Genomic DNA, 22,116 nt, shown 5'->3' with positions numbered 1-22,116 from the left:
AGTAGTCTTCTTTATAGTCTCGAGAAGCAAAAACTCTTGGAACTGAGGAAGTTAAAAGGAACTCAAGGAGAAAGAAGTGGAGGAAGAGGAAGTGAGGGAGGCAACTCACGAACTACATGTGAGATTGCCGGAGAGCTAGGACAACCTCGAAACATAACTTTAGGTTTCCATACGATGTTAGGTGTATGACTATGTTGGTAATGATGAATGTTAAAGGGCTTGATATGAGTGCTCCACATCAAAGGGTTCTTTTTAAAGGTTCTTTTATTTTTACAAAGAGTTGATTTTCCTTCCAAATTAAAACCTCTTGGGAAGAAAGTGTGTAAAGTTCTCATCCAAAACAATTCACGAGGACGAGCAGCCTTGTAAAAGTCCTTGGCATTATTAAAATGGCCCTCTATATGCTCAATGGAAAAGCAACGAAAAGATTCAAAACCAAACTTTGCCATTGCTGCATATAAGGGTTTTGAATTCTCAATTAAGGAATTCTTCCTATGAACTTTTCTAGCTTCCCGAACATGTTCTTGAAAACGAATAAAAGTTGTCCTATAGGTTTGTACTATGTATGTTATATACAACATAAATTACTTGCGTGGCAGGAATAGGACTAATAGAAATAGAAGTCTTGAGATGCTTGTTTCTAAGGCGTCTTAGTTTATTAAGAATTCTTATGTTATTATTAGTATAATGAGTGCTAAATAATAAAGCCTTAAAGTTAGACCAATTAATGTTTCCTTCCCCAAAATCATGAAGATTATTCATGTTTGACCTAGCTATAAAGTTATACCTTTCTCTATATATGTTTCTTCTAACTTTTTTGTTTTGATTTACCGAGCTAGACCCAACTAAATCACCTACCAAAGAGACAAGACCATCACTAGAATTTCCAATGTTGTTCGGTGAGGTCAAACGATCCAACATTGGGGAACTTGCTTGCACTCACCCTACCCGTCCCAAGGCAGTTTCTCCCTTGCTATATCCCCTAACTCTAGCAAGAGCGAGACTAGTATTTAAGGGGAGGGCTTGCTTGCACAGTCGTTACTCGTCCCAAGCTAACTCCTCCCTTACTACTACAAGGGAATGTCACAGGAGCCAGATGACATCCCAGGAGATCGCCCTGTTGGTTTCCAAAAGGCGAATTCATCATAGCATGTATCGCTAATGCCAATATACCCCCAAACTGGCGATTACAGTTAGGGTTAGCCAAGGCCTCAAGGCCACTGCAAGAGCTTAATCAACCTAGAAGCACCAAAGAAAGAGAAAGAGAAAAGGAAAGTTACCAATAATTTTAAAAAAAATTAATAAATAAAATAAATAAAAAATAAAGCGATCATACAGTGAAATAAACCAAGGAGAGCAACTAAAACAAAACGCAAAAGCATACTTTTTAAAGAATTAAAATTAAAATTAAAAATAAAATAAAATTAAGGGGGAGAGAGACTTAATTAAAAATTAAAAAATAAAAAAACAAAATTAAACAAAAAGAAAAGAATTAAAATAATAATAAGAATAAATGAGAATAAGATTAGCTTTGAGGCGTGTGAAAGTTTATTACTTTGTTGGAGGTGCTCTTTCTCTCTACTCTCCTCTCCCCACAACAACGTTCCAATGGTTCTGATACCGCATGGAGAATCTCAACACGTCTTCTCAGTCCTTAAGCTCAAACAACAATGAACTTACATACCATCAGGGTTTACAAGAAATGATCTCGACAGTCAGCCACAGCCTGTTAAAGGAATACTCCCTTCAGATACACGTTTCTCAACTACCACAAAAGTTCCTTACATACGTTTCTCAACTACCACAAAAGTTCCTTACATCAATAGTTACCACAAGGCTTTAAATGAACTCGACAGTCAGCCACAACCTGTCAAAGGAATGCTCCCTTCAGATACACTCTTCTCAACTACCATCGTCTATGCAAAAATCCTTAAATACCAAGTCTATAGAGCCAGCTGTATGGGAAAATCTAAGACCGCCTATGGCATCAGCGTACCTCTAAACGGTAGCAGAAAAATTGTTGATCAGTGGCTACCTTCTTCCCTCCCTTGAAACCTTTTTCTTTCTCTTCTTGACCGCTTTCGGAACTTTTGTTTTACGAGCTTCCCTCCTTTCCTCCTTCACTTTTTTCTTATGTTCTTTGCGAGCAGTTCTTAACTCTTCTTGATCAAATTTAGGAGTATTAAAGCATTGATCGCTTTCTTGAACACTGATTTCAGAATCACTACTATTTGCAGTTGAGCTTTTAATGGTAGCTTCATCGATTTTTGTAGTACTGCATGCCGCAGCTTCTACAAAAAGCTCACCATCCGTTTGATCGGAGGGTACAGATATTTCACAATGTGAGGACAATGTGCACTCAGTTGCATTTGTCGCCTCATGTCTTTGATCTTCCAAGAGAGACGGCACTAGCCGTACACCTGATAAATCATCTTTCAACCCAATTATTGTCTGATAATAGATGCCTTCTACATTCTCCCCGCCTAGTATACGCTGCATGTCACGCTCGTAGTCCTTCACTTGGTCTAGCGTCCTTGGTATGTACGACTGCATATCGACAATGTTACCCTTGTCTTTTGTACACCAAATAATTGGGAAATAAATCAGGACAAGAATATAACTAAATTTTCTGCAAGAGCTACCTGCACAAACACTGCTTCTGCTACCTTGTCTTCAGCTGTTCCAGATCCTTCAATTCGAGAAAGGACCTTTGATTGCATCTAAACCCAAGTATAGAAAAGCCATCAACACTTTCAGTGTGACTGACCATTCCATGAACTTTATTTTCCATGTGAAATAGCAAGTAGAAGAAAAGCTTACTTTTTCAAGATAATCCTCCACGTCCTCATCTGTGATAGAAGGGTCCACAATGAAATCAAAAAGCTCACGAACTGTCATCACAGGCATTCCTTTTTTTTTGAAAAAATCCTGCATTGAGTAAGGAAACAGCTGAGAAGCCACGAGGTACAAAAATTATCTGACAATGGAGAGATAAGACAAACTTTTTTCAAACTAGCACCAGAAATATTCTTTCTAGGTTTCCACACCCACCGTCACATGCAAGCAATCTTCCCTGAGAAAATCCAATGCCCGTGGATGATCCAAATCCACGGACTGTGAAACATCAATTATATGTAAATGGCCCTGTCAAAGAACAACCGACTATCATAACTTCACTATTGCATTGAAAAGACCTTCATTCTGACAGAAGCAAGCATGACAATTATCTTGCAGAATCCCACATAAATCACCTGCACATCCTACGAACCTCATAATACAGGATATTATATTCACTCAAGTCCCCATGCACAAGTCTGCACTTTTGAAACATTAACCGCATTGTTACAACCATCTGCAAATTTTAGAAAAGCCATAGGTGAACCAAACAAAATGTGCAGTCTGCAAATGGCTTAAAAATTGAACATATAGATAAATAGTTACTCTTTACCTCCAGATAGCATTCCCTAAGTTTCGACTCAGAAAGAGGAGCATCTTTTAAGCGTGGAGCAGGCCAGCCATCTTGCCCTTTTCAGTTATCGTGACAACCAGCACCACTCCACCATTTAGACATGTGGTTTTAACAAAGAACAATATCAAGGAATTTAAAAAAAGAATTCACCTATGAAGGACATGACCAGGATGTGCAAGCGAAGCAAGACTGGTGTTGGACATCGTATCCCCGCACCTTTCAACCTGGTCCGAGATAGAAATCTGGAGTCAACATCCATTAATTACGCTGATTCCTACAAATCATTACCCTATATTCAAGATCATTTCAAAATATACTCCTTTTATCTGAACCTCTGCATTGGTCACATCACATGCCTCTTTAGTCGGTAAACACTTCAAAGTGGACGTGGCGGAGAGGGTGATGTTTTGGGGGACTCGGGAGAAGAGAGAGGGGAAAGGGGAAGGCAGCAGCAGCACACACACACACACACACACACACAGATGTTCTATTATTTACTCAAGCATTGCTAAAGTCCCTAGACATGACAAAACATTCATATTGGCTCAGTCACTCACAGAAGATGCCAAAGTACCTCCTACTGACCTTCAAAACTTGACCATTGCAATCCATTTACCAAATGCAAGTTGTTGACACTTGCCTGGCTCAACAAAGGTAAAGTGCACCATGTCGAACATACACTCGATTTCTATTGTTGAATTTTGATATGAAAAATTGAAGCAGTGCGGATAGGGGGTGCTCAGTAAAGAAAGAGATGACAAACAGAGCTGAAAGTTTTACCACCTTCAATGAACATATAAAAAGGATTTTGAAAACAATTGCATGTAAGGAAATGAATTTGGCTCATATTATAATGTTTCACTCTCAAAAGATACCAGGCCTTGCAGCAGCACCTTCTACTGTCCTTCCTCATTCCAATCCTTGCCAAACTCTTGATGTCTGCAAGAGGAGTTATATCATAATATATGCGATGTTTGCAGTCACGTCATAAGCTGAATTGCAAAGATGCATGCTCGGACATCCCTACTTCGTCACTAACGACAAACAGGTCAATATTAAACAGAAACATCGTAAACTGCCTTGCAAAGATGCATGCTACAGCATCCCGTCTGTACGTAGAGACGTGCCAATATTTAATATCACTGCTGTCATATACAGTCAAATGTGCTCAATTTTAAAGGGCGAACTCAGCCAACGCAAAGACTAGCATTAAAAACAGATCCATTTAACCACAATCGTATAATCATCTTCAGCCATAACCATTGTAGCAATGCACACTTTGCACAGTTCAGAACATTCAATAAATAACCTCCGTTTAAAAAAAACATCGCACAATGCAAGTCGCTCAAATTTCACACAGTAAAAGCAAGGGTCCGGTTTAGACAAAAACAAGTTGTTGCAAGTTCCTATAGCACACTTGACTCTGGACCTGATATTATGGACATGGACTCTACATCGTGCTGAATCACATAAAAGCATGGAATGCACACATGGTTGGTTAAAAACACATGCCTTAGGGGTTAGACACTTGAGAGACGTTAGAAATGATGTGTCTAAAAACACAATGTCTCTTTTTGGGTGGGATCGGGTGGGGTGGGGTGGGATTAATAATTTAAGGATAAATAACAATAAAAAATTTACATGTCTGCTAGTTTCTAAATCACTATTTATGACCCCGAAATGCCTAGCAGGTCCAGAATGCCAGGGGAACACATTCCCCTGTTCCGGGTACGCATTTCCATGCAGTCAATGGCGTTCCAGGATTTGGCACGGTGTTATATGCATGAGATTCATGCAATCAACAAATAGGGGGATGTCTGGGACAATACCTCTTCATGAGCAATTGTTCAACATGAATTGATTCTAGAAAGTCAGTTTTTCCCACCACTTTCAAACTCCTTGCTAGAGTCGTACTTGTCTTTTTACATGCCACTCAACCTATCTATGAGTGGTCTTCCCAACCCACTTAACACTCACAGGAACCAGTGGGGTTGACAAGGCAAACCTCATGCAGGTCACTATCAGGCAAAACTACTACGTCATACAATGGATCATCAAATCACATGGGAATATACCAAAAAATGAAAACAAAAGAGGGCTGAGGAGTGGGCTGACCTGTGGGCTGGGGGTGGGCTGAGCTTTGAGGGCTGAGAGGCTAATAGAGAGTGGAGTCACTGGAGTGAGGGCTGAGTGGGTAGGAGAGAGTGTAGTGAGGGCTGAGAGGATAATATAGGTTGGAGTGAGGGCTAGAGGCAGCGAGAGCACAAAATTGGGCCCGAATACATAGTTTCGTGGCATCAAGATATGCTGACACTGCAAACTTCTTGCAGGCTTTTGGGTAAAAGACTAGATAGTGCTGCTAAGTGTGAATCTGTTGCACTTCTCAAACTGTCTCCAAAAACGATCATGAGAAGAGCATGCTATTCGGGTATGGTGCATGATCAATCACAAGTGAAGATATCTATGTCAAAAATTAGATCATACTTCTAATCTATGGCAATTGATTGGCTGGTGTCGTAGTACTCTGCTTGCTGCATATCCACCAAAGTCTAGGATTGTCTCTCTTTCTCCATTTTTCGTGTAGGTGGCTGGTCAAGTCTATTTATAATAGAGTTATGGGGGATGGTGTAGAGTTCGTGATGACCACAATGTGGATGCTTTGAATCGTTAGGTGTACCCCTTCTGATTGCCAAAAAAGAAAGAAAGAAAGAACACCTTATCTCAAAGACAAACTGCTTTTTTCTCTTTGTTTCACCTGGATTCATCTAGATTTCGCGTAATGCCCTGTTGTTGGATCCCTTAGGTGTTGCTGCTACTAGATCCTAGTCTTTGCCTTTACATCCCTTCTCTCTCAGTCATTCCTCTCACCCCTAGCTCCCCCTCAACTAATCTCCTTTGGTTTTTTTGTCATGCCAAGCCTCAAAGTATGTGATGGTTTTCAAGGATTTGGTAGTGTCTCTATTCAAAACATGTGCAGCACACATAATGGCTTCCATCAAGAATCTATGAGGCAACTCAAGCTTGGAGGAAAAAGTGCATGAAAATGGTTGAGACAGAGATAGGGAGAACATTGATTTTGTGTCATCTATCTTTCAATGTCTTAAATACCCCCCAATGGCAGAGAACGATCCAAGCTATTGCAATTGTTGGCCCATGTGAGGGATGGACAAGAGTGGACTATATGGCCCTGTACACCACAGTGCTTGATGATGAGATTGGCCGCATAAATAGAGCTTTTAGTCCCATCAAGGAAGTTTGGAGGACGCTTAGTTGCACCATACTATCTAATGGGTGATCTGATGTTAGGGAGGAGTATCATCAATATCCTTGTCTCCTCTTGCCTTGTCAACGTACACAAGGGTGATAGGAAGACCATTGGCGAGTTTATCTACTGTTACATCAGGCAGGCAACCATAGAGGTCAGCCTGCATGTGTCATGATGCAATGTGCACGATGCTATTGAGTCTTAATACTTTTGAAGTTTTGATTTATCATTCTTAGCATTAAGCAAGACTCAGGTTAGCACAAAAATTTGCAATTGACTCTTTAGATAAATGAAAAATCATGAACTGCAAGTGGGAGAAAAAGAGGTCGTGAAGGTCATGACAGACAATGCCTCAAATTGTGGGAGTATATGGGCTCTGGTAATGAAAGAGTTTTCCATGATTGTTTGGACTCCATGTGGTTCTCATTATCTTGATCTACTCATGGAGAACATATGGAAGCTCCCTAGTTGATACACAATAGTTGAGAGTGCCACACGCATTGTGAAGATATTTAAAAGGGAGCCCAAGGCATTGGCCGGCTTACAGGTGTATGAGGCAAAGTCAGTTCGACCTGCAAAAACCAGATTTGAGTACATGTTGCGTGTCTTGGACAGTTTCTCTGTGTCCATCACAAGAGTGGACATCATGGAAGTATTCTCTTCCAGAGAATAGAGCCATGCAACGCCTTTGCCTGTAAGAGGATTTTTGGAATGAGGTGTGTTAACATTAAAGCCATGGCACCTCTCTCCACATTCCTATGGTTCACCGAGAGGCTTGGTATATCACTATATTCACAAGGTCCATGCACAAATTGATGGCAATGAAACACGTTTTCTGGTGACTACGGCAACAGATCATTGGCATTTTGGACCATTTCAAAACCAACACAAACAGTCTGAAAGCCCCAAAATAATAGTACGTGAATTGCTTGCAAAAGCCTAAAAAGCAAACTCACACAGAGTCCAAATTCTGCAAGACTACCCGAATCTACAAGTGGGCTTCAATCTGCAAAAGAAATCTGAAATACCCCAAATAGTTGATAGAATGGACTGATTGCACCTCAATATGAATACAACGATCTCCAAAAATCACTGATTCTAACTGCCAAAACTGCAAACGTCACTCTGATCCAAAAGTCCCAAATTTTGAGTGTCTGCAAAAGCCCCAAATAATTGATAGAATGGACTGATTTTGAGAGAGTCTGCAAAATCTGAGCAAATTCATGCATTGTTTGCAAAACATGCACGGAACACAAAAAAGCCCCCCATTTCCAAGCAAGGAACGAAGCAATCACTAGTACGGACTGTTATTCGTAAACCTGTACTGCACTCGCATTGCAGTCCCTGGCTGTTTGGAAGCTACTGACAAATATGGTAACCAACAGACCAACCATGTGTACTCAGTACTGTATGGCAACCAACTAATGCCCTTTATGGACTGTAAAGCGGACGTATGGACTGTAGGGGGGCCACATGTAGCAACCTGCATGTCGCTTTTATGGATTGTTTTGCTGAATGTAGTTAAACACTATGCTGAGCGGTGATTGAATGGAATAACAGTCCGCTGAAGCTGCTTGGCATGGAAGAACAGTGTTCTAAAGCTGCATTTGAACGGAAGTATCCTGCGCTTCTGCGACTAGACAAAAGAGCAATGTCAGCGCCTCAACTTCAAGATGTGAACATGATCAGCGTGCTGGTGCTGCGCACGATTTGCTGCAGTCTGCAACGATTAACTCAATGGTCAAGCTGCTTGCTGGAGTTGCATGTGAGCAACAGCGTCTGGCGCGCCAACAAGAGCAATGGCGACACGAACTATAGATTTTGACAAACAAGCAATAGCAAGGAGCACCTCAGCGTAACAACAATGGGCACACAACCAAAAGATGCAAGAGACTTCTCAAAGGAGTGACAGATCGTCACAAGGCGACAAGGCCAACCTGCTCTGATACTGAGTTGTGGGAAGGAGAGCAATAAAAACTCATGTGCGTACAGTACGGTTTGTTACAAAATAGTGAGGTCAAAGACGTACAAGCAAAGATAAAGGTTATAGACCCCACACAACTTAACCTAACCCAAAGAGGACTTTATATATGTTTTACTAAAATCTGTAGTAAAAATTTTTCCTTTTAAGACACTTAAAACACCTGTGTCTAAAGCATGTCTAACGTGTCCTGCCTTAACATGTCTAATAACCATTAATGCACAGCTCAAGCACTACCAGCAAATCTGTGAGAAAATTGGACAAGATGACCTTACAATATAAATATTTCTAAGTGCCCAATGACAGATTTTGGCAAGAGAAGATGGAAAGCACAGTTATGACAAAAGAAAATCTTTGCCAAGAAAAGCAATCCAAGCCAAGACCCTGCATAATTATTGGCATGGCTGCATGCCACAAATACCGTCAGATTGGCTTGGTCAGGACATTGGTCTAGGCTCAATGCATGACTGTCCTTCTCTTCTTTTTTTGCACATCTATGACCAACAATTGATGCCTTAGACATTTACTTCCCTTATATCCTACATTTTTGGAGCCCAATCACAATTTGTGAAACTTGAGGATTACGAGGTCACCTTGCAAGGTTTCGCATTTCTTTCTCTGCCCATGTCTTCACCATCTTTCGAGGATTATGCTTACAATATCCATGCCTAAAACGGTAGTCGCCTTGCACGTATCTTTCTCTATCTCTGCACATGAAATATAAGAACCAGTCAGAGGTTCACACTCCAAAATTAATAACCATGAATGCTGTTAGAACAATTCTCCGAAACGACAACCTTCAAAACTTTACACATTGAACCATGAATGCTATTAGAACAATTAGAACAATCGACAACTTTAACAATTCTCCCAATCCTATTAGAACAATTCTCCCAATCGACAACGTTCAAAACTTTAACAATTCTCCCAATCGACAACCTTCAAAACTTTACACATTGCACAAAGCTATAGGCTTAGGTGAAAAAAACCATCTCTCTCTCTCTCTCTCTCTCTCTCTCTCTCTCTCTCTCTCTCTCTCACACACACACACACACACACACATTCTCATAGGACTAAGCCCTCGGTTCATCATCAGATTGTAAAGGCAGAGTTCGCTATGACGCTATGATGCCACTCCAGAGTCCAAATTGATGCCATCTTCCACACAATGATATCTTTACAGGGTTTGGGCCATGCCTAGCTGGACACTCCCGAGGGTGGGACTTGAGTCATCTAGACGACTAACCGAGAGTTGGGGTCCGCACGGCATGGTCTCCATTGCCAAACTCAGGGTCTATGTGCTGCTGCTGCATAACCGCCGTCAACAGAGCCACTTCCGAGCTATTTCCAGCACTCCAGCATACATATACCAGCCGACTTTTACTGTAGTGACCTGCTGCAGCACTTTGGAGTGCCTTGCTGCGCCGTCTTGCAGGTTTCAAGAACTGCCTTTGCATCTGGTGCACCTACAGCTATCACCTAGCCATTTATATCAACCTGCGTGTACATTTTCGAATACTTCAAGCCTTCGAGCAGCTGCTGCAACTATCTACAGGAGCACCTCTTCAGCCGTCTTGCACAAGTGGAGGCTGCTATTGTGTTTTGGAGTCCTAGACCAGCCACCATACTCGCTGGTTCTTCATCTGGTCAGTTTGCACACATGGAGCCTCGCCCTCGCAGTGAAGACCAACCAGCACAAGTCACAGCTTGGAATAAATAGAATGACAAGGCACTGGCGCTTATTGGTTCGAGGCCGGCCAACATTCTAGTTCATCATCTTGACCTCAATAGTTCAGCCAAGGAGACATTGGACAAGCTCCAGAATCTTTTCGCCACATCCACTGGACATGAGGAGCAAGATTTATCTGCTATATTGGATGATCTATCCCTCTCTGAGTTGGTAGATGATGTTTAGTGCTACTAGTCCTTTTGTGTTGAGTCAATAGAGGTTCTCAGCCTTGAGTAGTCCTTCTAAACTGAATGTATTTGGAGTCAATAAGGGCACTCTACCCTTGGTTGTCCCCCAAAAATGATTGCATGGTTTTTTACTTTGGTATGATGGTATTGACCAACCAATTCAGAGTAAGGGGGGTGACGAGTGATGGTCTACCCTTGCCAATCGCAAGCTGATTGAGAAGTCATTGTCACACGGGAGGTGTTGGATAGTTGGACTTGCTCTTTCAGTATTGCGGTGGAGGGGGGATTTGTCTACTCCTTACGTGTCGGGTCTCACACTCTGTGGCCTGAAGGGGGATGTTGGAGAAATCATAGCCAAAGAGTGTATTAGTGTGTTGTGTGATGTGTTGTACTAGGAGATCTAGTAGTGGTTCATGTGTGAGTGCCATGTGTCATCTTGGGAGTTATCCCATACGCACTTGGTATATGTGTGAAGAGTGTCTAGCCTATAAAGGCTTGTACTTCACTTGTCATGAGATACTTGATGAATGAATAAAAGCCTTTCCTCTCACCCTAGCCTCTCTCTCTCTCTCTCTCTCTCTCTCTCTCTCTCTCCCTCCATGTTTCGTTCACCACCCCCACTTACACCTAGGCTAGCTATTAAGCACAAAGAAATAAGGACTCTGAGCCAAAGGAGTTAGAGTTTGAGCCAGAGGCACTGGAACCCGCGAAAAGACACCAACAAAGGAGAAGAGGCTTCCATGCTAGTACTTTGAAGACCCTGTAGGATTCTCAAGTGACAGGCATTCTAGAGTGAAGTTGGGAGATGAGGAAATCTAAAGATGGCAAAGAACCCTATGCTTTGGAGGCTCAGATTGTGGAGCCAAAGTCTTTTCAAGAGACAAGAGATGTACTTGAATGGTTGGCTGCCATTCAAACACAAATGAATGCCATTCTCAAGAATTGCAATTGGGACTTGGTGGACAGACCACTTAAGCTGGCACCAATTAGGTGTATAAGGCAAAGTTCAAGACCGATATACAAACAGTCACAGCCTTGGCTACCCATTTTGAATGGCCTATTTTTTAGATGGACACCAAGTCTACCTTCTTATATGTGACTTAAAACGTGGATTCTTAAATGTGACTTAAAACGTGGAGCAGTCGGAGGGATTTCATCTATCAAGTACAGAGACACAGACATGCAAACTGAGGAAAGCTTTCACGGTCTGAAACAAGCCCCAAGGACATGGTACCAATGCATTGACAACTTTTTAAATAAGATAGGGTCATCTTGGAGTCCATTAAATGCAAACTTGTTCCTCTTTTCAGAGGGAAACGGACAGATGATTGTAATCTTGTATGTTGATGATCTCAGTCTTACAAGTGATCACAATGGGAAGCCTTTGCACGTCAAGGGACTCTAGATGAAGGAGTTCGAGATGACTGACTTAGGGCTTCTGCATTATTTCCTTGGAAGCACAGCGCTGTGAAATTTTGAAGCCACTCCAGATGGAGGACTGCAAGTATCACCAATGGAGGTCAAGCTGAAGCTGAGTAATAAAGATATTTCTCAATTGGCAAATGCATGTTAAGTATCGATAGTTGGTAAGCAATTTCCTTATCTGACTGACGCTCGACTAGTCATTGGACTTCTCTTTCAATTCTATACAAAACCAAGAAGGATCATTCGAAAGCAGAACTACGCATGCTCAAGTACTTGAAGGGTACCAGATCTCCTCGGGTCATTTGACAGACTGGGTTAGCCTGGTCAGGAATCGAAGGAGCCTTAAGGGGCTTAGTTCTTTATCCCACTGAAGCCCTCCACAGAAGGCATGGAGGAGTAGAACATAGCCACCTTCCTTTGCCCTTATATTCAGATTTGCTCTTCCGCTGACTTTTGCCTTGCAGTTCATTGGATGTTGTAGCTCTTCCCTAGAATGGTTTCCTTCCACCTTTATGGTGCAATTAATCTGAGTATTCCTTTGTGCTGCTCTCTCTCTCTGTTCTTTTACCGTTTGTGCGTTTAGAATTTAGTGTGCGTTTGGATATAGATCTATCTGCTGCATTAGCGGTTGAAGCATTTGCCTCTGTTCTAAGAGCCTACTATTTTGAGCTAATTCCTTATGAATCTCTTACAGTTTATTTGTCTAGCTGTTTAAGGCAATTATACAGTTGGAATTTGTATAAATCTAAATAAATATCTGGAGATATGTACAGCAATCCTTATTATATCCCATCCGTAGGACACATCTTGGAAAAGATAAGCACTCATAAAAGGTCATTCGCCTATGATCCACATCCAAGAATCTAAGGGGATTTACCCTATTTTGGATCTCTTTTGCTAGTCCATAAAAAGGTTATGAGGTATCAATGTAAGAAGGGGAGGGTGGCCTTAATTTCATGTAAAATTATCTAAACAAGAAACATATTTGTAGTTGTGGCCGTGTGTGCTTGAAATCATTACAGCTTCAATGCATCGTTTTGATGCAAATAAACCAGGCTACACTAATAAGCACAAGTCAAATCCAAAAATCACGTTGTAAAGAGCAAAGAATAGATACAATAGCATACTGTTGTCGAACATTATTTTTTGAAGTAAACATTGTACTGAGCAAACTTACTTTTACTTTTTAAACTGCAAAAAGGCTCATCTTTAACAAGGAACATCTGTCAATGTGCAAAAGCTAGTGTAGATTTCAAGTGAGAAACATATGGTGCAAAACATCTGTATTTGCATTTCACAAAAAAGACATCGTGTAAGCTCTCACTTGAATACTAGTATTGAAGTCTTGTAAATCTTGATGGCAAGCTCCTCACCGGTTTCAGTAGTTGCATGATATACATTTGCCTGTAAATTGCACCCCATTAATGCATGATGATTATAATATTGATTGTAGATCAATTTAAGGCATTTGATTTAACTTACATACCACGCCTACGTGAAGATAGAAAGCATGCCCACCTCGCCAAAGATTTTATGGTAGAAACAAATATGGCAAAAAAATAACCCTGCTATTTCTTTCGTATAAGAAAAGCTACTTGCCTCTTTTCCTGTGGAAATACACCCATTGATATCTTTAAATACCCCTCGATTCAACATCTTGAAAAGGGCCATCCGTGTCCTTGGGTCAATTGCCTACATAACACATTCACCTCCACTTTATAAAATAGTATTTAATAATGAACCACAACCCTAGTCAAAGTGTAAACATTGTTTTTTAACACAAACACTTGAAACATTGTGCACTTTCATAAAGCTTAAAATATTCAATCTTAAGATTTGAGAATTGTTAGATGCCAAGGTAAGAAAACGAAGAACTAGGCATCTGGTCTTATCCATTCTCGTGTCAATTAGTGAGATGTGGCTATGATGGATAACTGAATTGGCATGACCTGCATGATGCAAGCCTTAGTATGTGCTTTGCATGGTGGCTGACTGGCCCTTTGATAATCCTTGCCTACTATCGTGCTCAAGGCTGGAAATAAGGACGTGATATTCATTATGTATGAGCAATCCCATTCACATATCCATAAAGCAGAAGCAAGTATTCACAAGACTAGTTCCGTATACCTCAAAGACTAGCAATAGATGAACAAGGTCCAATACAAAATACTGCACCCAAAAAGGCTGAAGTGCTCTCCCAAACCCCACACTGACATATTAAAGGTCAACAGCCAACAAGATCCTTCAAGGATGAAGACATGTAATGAATGAAATAGGATGGAGCCCATTCTTACAGGAAGGGTTGAAACCAATCTAGCAAGGGGATCCATGGATAGACCAGCCACCTAGCTAACAAGATCCCAAACCTACTGTCTTGCCATGTGCCGTATGTTTACGCAAGGCAGCTTAGCGAAAGGATTTAGTGTTGGAAAGTAGAGGATAGAATCACTCACTCCTCACACTCCCGATCGCAGCCCATACAACACTCAAAGAGAGAGAGAGAGATAGAGAGAGAGAGAGAGAGACAAAACTCAGATATATTCTTCCACAACAGTGGGCTGACAAAAGCTCAAGAGGTGAGCAACAACCAGCAAAGAGATGCTGATACAAAAGCTGAGTCTACTCCTCTCCCTGCATGCTTGCCCGGGTGCTGACTGTCAGTGCTGGTGATGAGGAGAAGTGTAGGGGGGAGGGGGTTTATATAGGTGGGCAGCAAGCCCCTTGAACTGGCCGACTTTCTGGATGGTTCCAGTCTGCTGCACCGACTCCCAGAAGGGCCAAAATGGCCAACTTCTAGTCAGTTTCTAGGCCAGCCCTTGGCTGGTACACGTGCTGCAGATGCCCCCGCATGGGCCCGTGGTGCTGGCGCACTGTTCCACGCCAGGTGCTGCCCTCAGACAGCACGGTACACTCAGCCCCCATCCCCCTATAGTCTCCTGCCCCTAATCCCCTCAAATCGAGGGCTCACAGGTGGGGCAGTGACATTTCTAACATGTAGATCCTTAACCTAAGCGTGAAGCCACTTGGTTGACATAAACAAGCCAAAGATCCAATTTAAAAAGAAACCACTGAACCAGAAAAGCAAAGGCAATAAAAAAGAAACAAGCAACCTCCAAAAAGCAACGAAGCTTTTCAAGCTTCTTATTGAAGCTTCCTTGCTGGTGACAACTTTAAAGACGTATTGGCCCTCCTTAAACACCTTCGTAAAGTTCAGTCTGCTTATCCCCTCATTGTCAGTGTCCGGGACTGTTGGAAAGGTCACCTCCCCATCTGTAAGCCCCCAAATGAGGAGAGCATTGGGGAGGAAGACCTAGGACAAGAGGATCTGAGGCCAGCAACAGTACCGAGCTGTACAGAGGCTTGGGACAGCAAGTACGTAGCAGGAGATATGGATCCAGAGGCTGAAAAGGGCCTGAAACAGAGCAGGACCTGCAGAGGACAAAGGTGCCTACTTGGAAGGGCCTTTGGTCCTGGTAAAGGGCCTGCAATAGGCCTGTATCTGAGGTTAAAAGATGGCGCACTGCCACGAGTCAAGGCGGGGGAGCAGAAGCCAGTAAAAGGCTGGCAAACCGCCCTATATATAGCCCCACAGGACTGGTGGGGGGAGGAAGCTGGTCGGCCACATGGGCCAGCCCACAGCCCCAAATATGGGGCGAGTGGAGGGGGCCAGCCAGGTCAACCTGGCACACACTTCAAGGGGGCTGGGCCTCGACTTAAATGCAGAAAGCTCACAGCCCAAAAAGAGCTGCCCGCAGCCCAAGATATAGGGCTGGTGGGGGCGGTTTTAGGCAGGCTGAGTCAGCCAGGAGGAGGAGCCTGGTTGGTCCATTTCTAGGGGTCTTGGGCCCTATAAAAGCAGCCCGTTGGACTGCATTCATACATCCAGCAGCCAGCAAGTGTTGGGACCACAAGGAGCAGCAATACCCTCACCTTTGGGCCTACATCCAGGAGGCAAAGCAAGGGAAGAGTTGCTGCAGTCTGAGCTCTTCTTGGACTAGAGCCTTGGCTCTCTTCTAGGGCAGCAAGGAGCTGAGCCTTTAGACGGAGAGTCTACATACGCTTGAGGTGGAGCACGCACGCTCAGTATTCTAGAGATATCCCCAGCAGATAGTAGAAGTACCTTGTGGTAAGATCAAAGGACCACGATCTGGTGGAACTTTGGATCTCTCTCTTTTGTATTGTGTCCATAGCTTTGGACGGAAATATATTGTTTTGGTGGTTTCTATATCTGTCAGGATCAATGTCTATCTACTAGTCTGCACATCTATTTGAAGCACATAAGTTAAGTTCCACTCACAACACACACTGTGTGAGCTCCTGGGCTATTCTAACAGTCTTCCGATGTGTGACCCTCTGTTGGTCGATTTCTGAGGAGGATTGTGCTCCGTCACAGCCCCCTTCTAACCCTGAGTCCTCAAGTCCTCTCGAAGAATAACCAAGCACCCCAAATAGCTCCAGGCACTCATCATTGTCCATCACCTGGTCGGAACGAGTCCACATAGTCATCCGGTGGCGTCACGTCATCCTCTGTATGTGTGGTACTGCGAGAATCCTGGAGTTGTTAGTCTTTCTGGACCAAGTTGGAGATGTTGTCCTGAAGCTAAGAAATTTGAAGTTGAAGTAGTGCTTCGCCTTGTAAGTTGACTTCAGGGGTCTTTTTTTAACTTGAGTTGCTTATCTCCAGAGAGGCTGCACGCAAGCGTTGCGACATATCTGAGGTCCCTGTAAGAAGAGCACGAACCTGCGCTCTAGTTTGTACCATTCCTGGAAGAAGATCCGGGCTGCTCCTTGAGATTGTTCATGTTGGAGGGGGCAGGCGAGGCAGGATGGAACCACCCGTGGAAATCTAGTAAAGGAGGTCTTGTCTGAGGTAACACTGGTGATGCCGAAGTGGGTGTTACTGCTCGTGAAAGTATAGGGGTAGGTTGCAGAGTCCATGGATCTGAGAAGGTATAAGGAGCTGCTGTCGGGAGTGGAGGATATCCAAGAGAAGGAGTGCCTTCAGAGTGTAAATACTGTCTTGGGAAAGGTAAAACCTGTGCGGGAGGATATCTGGGAGCTGAAGGAGGTGGAGAGTACCCTGGAGATGCTGAAGCTAAGGGGTAAAAGTCTCTCCAAAGATGGACAGCAAACTCGTGAGAAATATCGGGTTCTGGGTATCTACGTGTCTCGTGAAACACAACCTGGACTGTGCTGAGGAAGTAATGTAATTGAGGTGCCTCACGCAGAAGATATCCAAGTCACTAGAATGGCACGTGACACAGAAGACCCACGATGTAAAAGCTCCGAAATGGGCTGGTTGTGCAATCTGAACACAATATTGTGTGATAGATGATGCCTGAGGTGTCCTTGAAGGGACTGGGGTTTCCATGCTTTAAGGAGGGGGCTTTCATTTGCTGTAATTTGATAATGAGCAGCAAATAACAATATAAAAGAGAATCCTTAGAAATAGAATGGAAAGAATCCACCTGGAATAGATTAGACTGCCAGACTGTGCTGAAAAAAGCATGTACTAGCGGAGGGCTTCGGGCTGGAAAAAGTACAGCATCAATTGCGAGTTGAAGGAGGTCCTGATGTCAGGCTTCAAATTTCAAAATTAGGGTTTGCTGTAAAGGGAGGCGATTCAGCAACGAAACAGTCCGGTGGTGGGCAGAATATGTTGCCAGCAAAACCACAAACCACACAGGATCTCGATCTGTTGTGTAGAGGCGAGGTTTTCTTGTACAAGAGGGGCTGGCTGAGGATATTTGCTGGACAGCAAGGCCTCTGTTCGCAGGCTGAGATGGCGAGGTGAAGAGATAGAGCGGGCTGTGCAGAGATTGGCATCAGGCCGTCACTCTTCAGAGGCGATGGAACACATCCATGGCTGAGCAAAGGCTGGCAAACAGATTCAGAAGGCTGAGGGCATGATTGGTGTGACTATGGAAGGCCGCCAAAGGCTGAGCAAAGCTTGGAAACAGAAAACGGCAAGCTTGGCGTGGGCTGGCAAGCAGAAATCGGCAAGGGAGGGGCAGAATCGGCATGATAGACTGTACGGAGCAGCAGGCGTGACTTTCGAGAAGAGGGCGCGACTTTCGAGACGCCAAAGGCCGATTTGCGAAGGCTGCAATAACTGCTAGGCCTTGCTTTTCCCAAAAATTAAAGGCTGGGTTACTTGAACGCAAGGGTATCTTGGGTTGGGCCTTAGGTTTAGAGCTGGTTGCCCTTTTTAGGCCCTCTAGGTACCCTTTTGTAGGGTGGTGCTTGGTGCCAAAGGGTGTGCCTATTCTAAGGGGTGTGACCCTTGGAATAGGTGTACCTTTTCATGAAGGGGTTTTAAAGAGGGGTGTCCCCACACGAAAATATGTCCTCTTTTTTCCACGATGGGGTGTGTCCCTTGGGTGAGGAGTCAAAAACTCTTCATCAAAAGGTGTGTCCGATGGTGGAAAAGGTGCATCCCTTGGTTTTGGGACAGCCCAAGCACATCAAAAGACACGATTTTTGTCGTGTCCATTCACATCAACTCGTGATGTGAGGGAGATGGAGAGGCCACTGATGACTTTAGGTGGGGTTGGCGCTAAAAAATTTTACGCTCATTCTCTCCATCTCTTCCATGCACAACATGCGTCATACAGTTGGGCCTCTCTTATATAGAGAGTGAAGAGTCACACATGAGAAGGTGTGTACTCCAAAGTGTATGTGCATGAAAAAGCGTGTACCCCTTGTGAAGGGTGTGACCCTTGATGAGAGGATACATTACAATGGGAGTGTCTCTTCAATAGAATCTCTTGTGAAGGGTTGTGCCTCATAGGAAGTGTCCCGTCGAAAGGGCATACCCTTCCACAAGTGTCCATTCATTTAACCATCCATAAGTCTAAGGTATAGAGAAAGGAATACGTCACAGATCGTGACAATAGATCCAATCGTGCCAGGTGGCATATTCTGAGCAACCTACTAAAAAGACTACTAACTAGCTAACTAAATAGCTAGCTACCTGGAAAATCTGGTAAAGCAAACCTTTTATAGTTCCAAGGCCGATTGTAGTTTAAAAGATTGTATATGGGATAGATCCAATCGAGCCAGGTGGCAAATTATGAGCAACCTACTAAATAGACTACTGACTAGCTAACTAAATAGCTAGCTACCTAGCCCCTTTGTTACAGTGAGGATATAACCCCATCATTATGCCAACTTAAGCTATGACTTGGGTCATAACACGAACACATACACACACACAATGAAGATGATGATAGAGATAGTGCTAATATTGAATGACTGACCAACAACCTACAGGTCCTAAAAAACATGAAAATAACCATTCTAGTTATTGCTCCTAGTGACATGCAATAACAACTCTAATAGTTTGAGCATTTTCATGATATATATCATGGAATTGATAACATTTATACAACTCTCCTATGAGAGGATGTGGCAAAACCTATCTCACACGAAGGATTACACATTCACACACAAGAGAGAGAGAGAGAGAGAGAGAGAGAGAGAGAGAGAGAGTATTCATTGAAACAAAAATAACAATAGAGCCGATCTACATTCAGTACTCCACAATTGAAAAAAACAACCTGAAGTTAGTTAGGAATGACTTACTTGCTCGACAGTTGCTCGATCTGCCTTTTCTGAGACTCGGTTTCGATTCTCTGCAATCCGTCTAACACTTTCACGAATGGCAGTGCTCACAGAATTTGACATACCCACTTGTGACATTCGATCCCATTCCTAGAACAACATTGTCTTAACTTACATCAAAACAACGCTCAAAGCATAGCATATGAGAACTGCTTCAAAAATTGCCACTGATGACTATCTGCCATCAATCAACGTTTACATCCAACCTAATTTTGAAGTGTTCAACAAAACTTTCATATCTATATCTTCAGAAGACTAGAATATATCTAATCTTGCAAGTTAAATTTTTTATATAAAACAAGCATAAAGACACTAATCAAAATTTAGTGTAAACAGTACTTTTTAAAAACATAAGTTAGTAAGCAACGCTACGCTTATGTTATCATCTCCCTCCCAATGAGGCAGGTTACATAGTAATTGTGGATTCGTATTGATCCACATTCCCAGCATCACGTGGATATAGCATGTATGTTTTTCACTCACAAAAGCAACATCAGACCATATGTCGTACCTTTCCTGAATGAATATGGCATTGAGAGATGGTTTAAAGCACATATAGCCTGGGAAAGGACACTGACCTGCAATGGACCCACATTGATATGGGCACTATACTTTTCATTTTGTTTGGTGCGAGATTGCATTGAATTCTGTGAGTTAACAGGACCTCCATGAGCATTAGGACGATTTTGCAAGGAAAATGATGATCTATAAGCCGTTGATACATGACTGGCTCCCCTTGACTGAAGGTCTGCGTAAAGAGAAAAACTTCACGTCACCAAGTTGCTTAGCACAGTATCACATTCAAATTATCCTTCCATGTATGTTGGGTTTTAAGGGACAATCACCTCAAAACAGAATAACTTCAATTGCATCCAAATCTATATTGACTGGTTAACACTGAGTATCCATGATCAAAATTGGAAGAGCGCTTACACACAAATGTTATTTTCCTAATCATAAACTAGTTGTATGGAGTTCCCGCCAAAACAATGGCTACAGAGTGTTACCCTGGGCAATAGATTGCCGATTGGTTTTTCCTCACAGATAACAAATTGCCTAATTGAGGGATGCCTGTAGTCAACAGGAGAAAACCCCAACATTTCTTTCTACAGAGAGGCACTCTCTAATGGGAGGCTTGCAGCGCTATCCGATAAAAATCATAACTGGTTCTGGCACGAAACACCAGAATGATACTGTGTGCAGACAACAGTTCAATTACACGCAAGGTGGAAACCCTGAAGACGTCGCGGAGCATAGGTATCACATCTCACCGTCACGAAGATCCAACCAGTCAAGGGCACCGAGGAGGTGCTCCTCTTCGTCATCCTCGTTCCAGCGCAGATCGTCCCAATGCTCCCGTTGCGCTTCGTCTACGTCACTCAAACTACAAGCAATCTCCGAGCGCGGACCGTCACCCTGGACTTCCATGACTGGAAAGCAGAAAATGGAAACCTAGGTGTCTGTGGGGGCTTAAATGTTTGGCCCTGATTGGGCTGCCACGTGTACCCACTTGATGAGTTGCACGAAATGGGCAAGCTATCATCAATTAGAGATCTTATTCATCTTCGTGCAAAAAAAAATAACAAGTGAAAAAAGATGAACGACACATGTCATTCAATAGGCCTGCCCAAAATAAATGCAGAGGCGAAGGGGGGTGGCTAGGGACGAGTGGTGGAGTGAGGGAAGCTAAGAGAGAGAAAAAGAGAGACTAGTGGTGGAGTGAGGGAAGCTAAGTGAGAGAATGGGGAGGCTAAGGGCTTAGCACATGGGAAGAAATAGGATGGGAATGGGAAAAGGTGGTCCCAAGTGGTCCCATGCATATTTCTATCCTATTCCCATCCCACCATGTGCTAACAAAAAAAGAACTAGGTATGGGTTTAGGAGGAAGAGGACACATGGCATCATTTCATGTGTTTAAGAGGTGGGGACCTTGTGGAGACAAGGACACATGTCATCCTTCCATGTTTTTGAATCCCTAAAAAAGGGGAACCCATTATGGCTGCCAAGGTCTAGAGGCCATGGTCCAGGATGGGAGAAAAAGTGGCTACTCCCATTCTAAATCCATCCTAGACCACTTGGTGTAGGATGGGAGTAATGATGACAAAAATATTCCCATCCTAAACCCATGCTAGCCCCATCCATGTTCTAAGGCCCTAAGGGTGGGTGGGCTAGGGACAATTGTTGGAGTGAGGGAAGCTGAGAGAGAGAGAGAGAGAGAGAGAGAGAGAGAGAGAGAGAAATTCAAAATAGTTAGTTGTGCAAATTGCCCCATTTATTGGGCTGACAGCTTTAACAAAGGCCAATGAGAAAAATTTGGAATTTATGCCAAAGTAGAACCATTGCTAAGGCTACCCTGTAAGGGCAAGCCAAAGAATGAGCATGAGACACATAAGGGCTTTGTGCATGGAAAAATGATTTTTTATAACATTTTTGCCT

At 43.0% G+C, this 22,116-nt stretch overlaps 1 protein-coding gene across 1 annotated transcript; it reads right to left on the bottom strand.

Moving 5' to 3' along the window:
* Nucleotides 1-1,793: 1,793 nt before the first annotated feature.
* LOC147898846 (uncharacterized) lies at nucleotides 1,794-21,325 on the bottom strand. Its single transcript, XM_087379136.1, has 13 exons — nucleotides 20,952-21,325; nucleotides 20,259-20,428; nucleotides 19,642-19,770; nucleotides 13,657-13,749; nucleotides 13,382-13,461; nucleotides 9,309-9,422; nucleotides 3,620-3,693; nucleotides 3,449-3,525; nucleotides 3,269-3,352; nucleotides 3,052-3,144; nucleotides 2,821-2,928; nucleotides 2,643-2,720; nucleotides 1,794-2,547 (listed from the first exon to the last, which is right to left on the bottom strand). The coding sequence occupies exons 1-13, from the start codon at nucleotides 21,106-21,108 to the stop codon at nucleotides 2,032-2,034; spliced, it is 1,773 nt and encodes a 590-aa protein (XP_087235262.1). The 5' UTR covers nucleotides 21,109-21,325; the 3' UTR covers nucleotides 1,794-2,031.
* Nucleotides 21,326-22,116: the final 791 nt, after the last annotated feature.

The sequence above is a fragment of the Dipteris shenzhenensis genome, chromosome 9 (assembly GCF_047967505.1).
Source record: "Dipteris shenzhenensis isolate YYH24624 ecotype China chromosome 9, Dip_SZ_1.0, whole genome shotgun sequence".
In the NCBI taxonomy this organism is placed as follows: Eukaryota; Viridiplantae; Streptophyta; class Polypodiopsida; order Gleicheniales; family Dipteridaceae; genus Dipteris; species Dipteris shenzhenensis.
Note: the sequence above shows the minus strand (reverse complement) of the source record. Positions and strands in the feature narration are given on the sequence as shown.

What these genes read in the sequence shown, in the direction of transcription:
- LOC147898846 (XM_087379136.1), bottom strand. Translation starts at nt 21,108, where the DNA reads ATGGAAGTCCAGGGTGACGGTCCGCGCTCGGAGATTGCTTGTAGTTTG. An exon ending in GTATTTCCACAGGAAAAGAG is followed by an intron (nt 13,462 to 13,656) that starts GCAAGTAGCTTT and finishes TGCAATTTACAG; the next exon opens with GCAAATGTATATCATGCAAC. An exon ending in CAGAAGCAGTGTTTGTGCAG is followed by an intron (nt 2,548 to 2,642) that starts GTAGCTCTTGCA and finishes GTCGATATGCAG; the next exon opens with TCGTACATACCAAGGACGCT.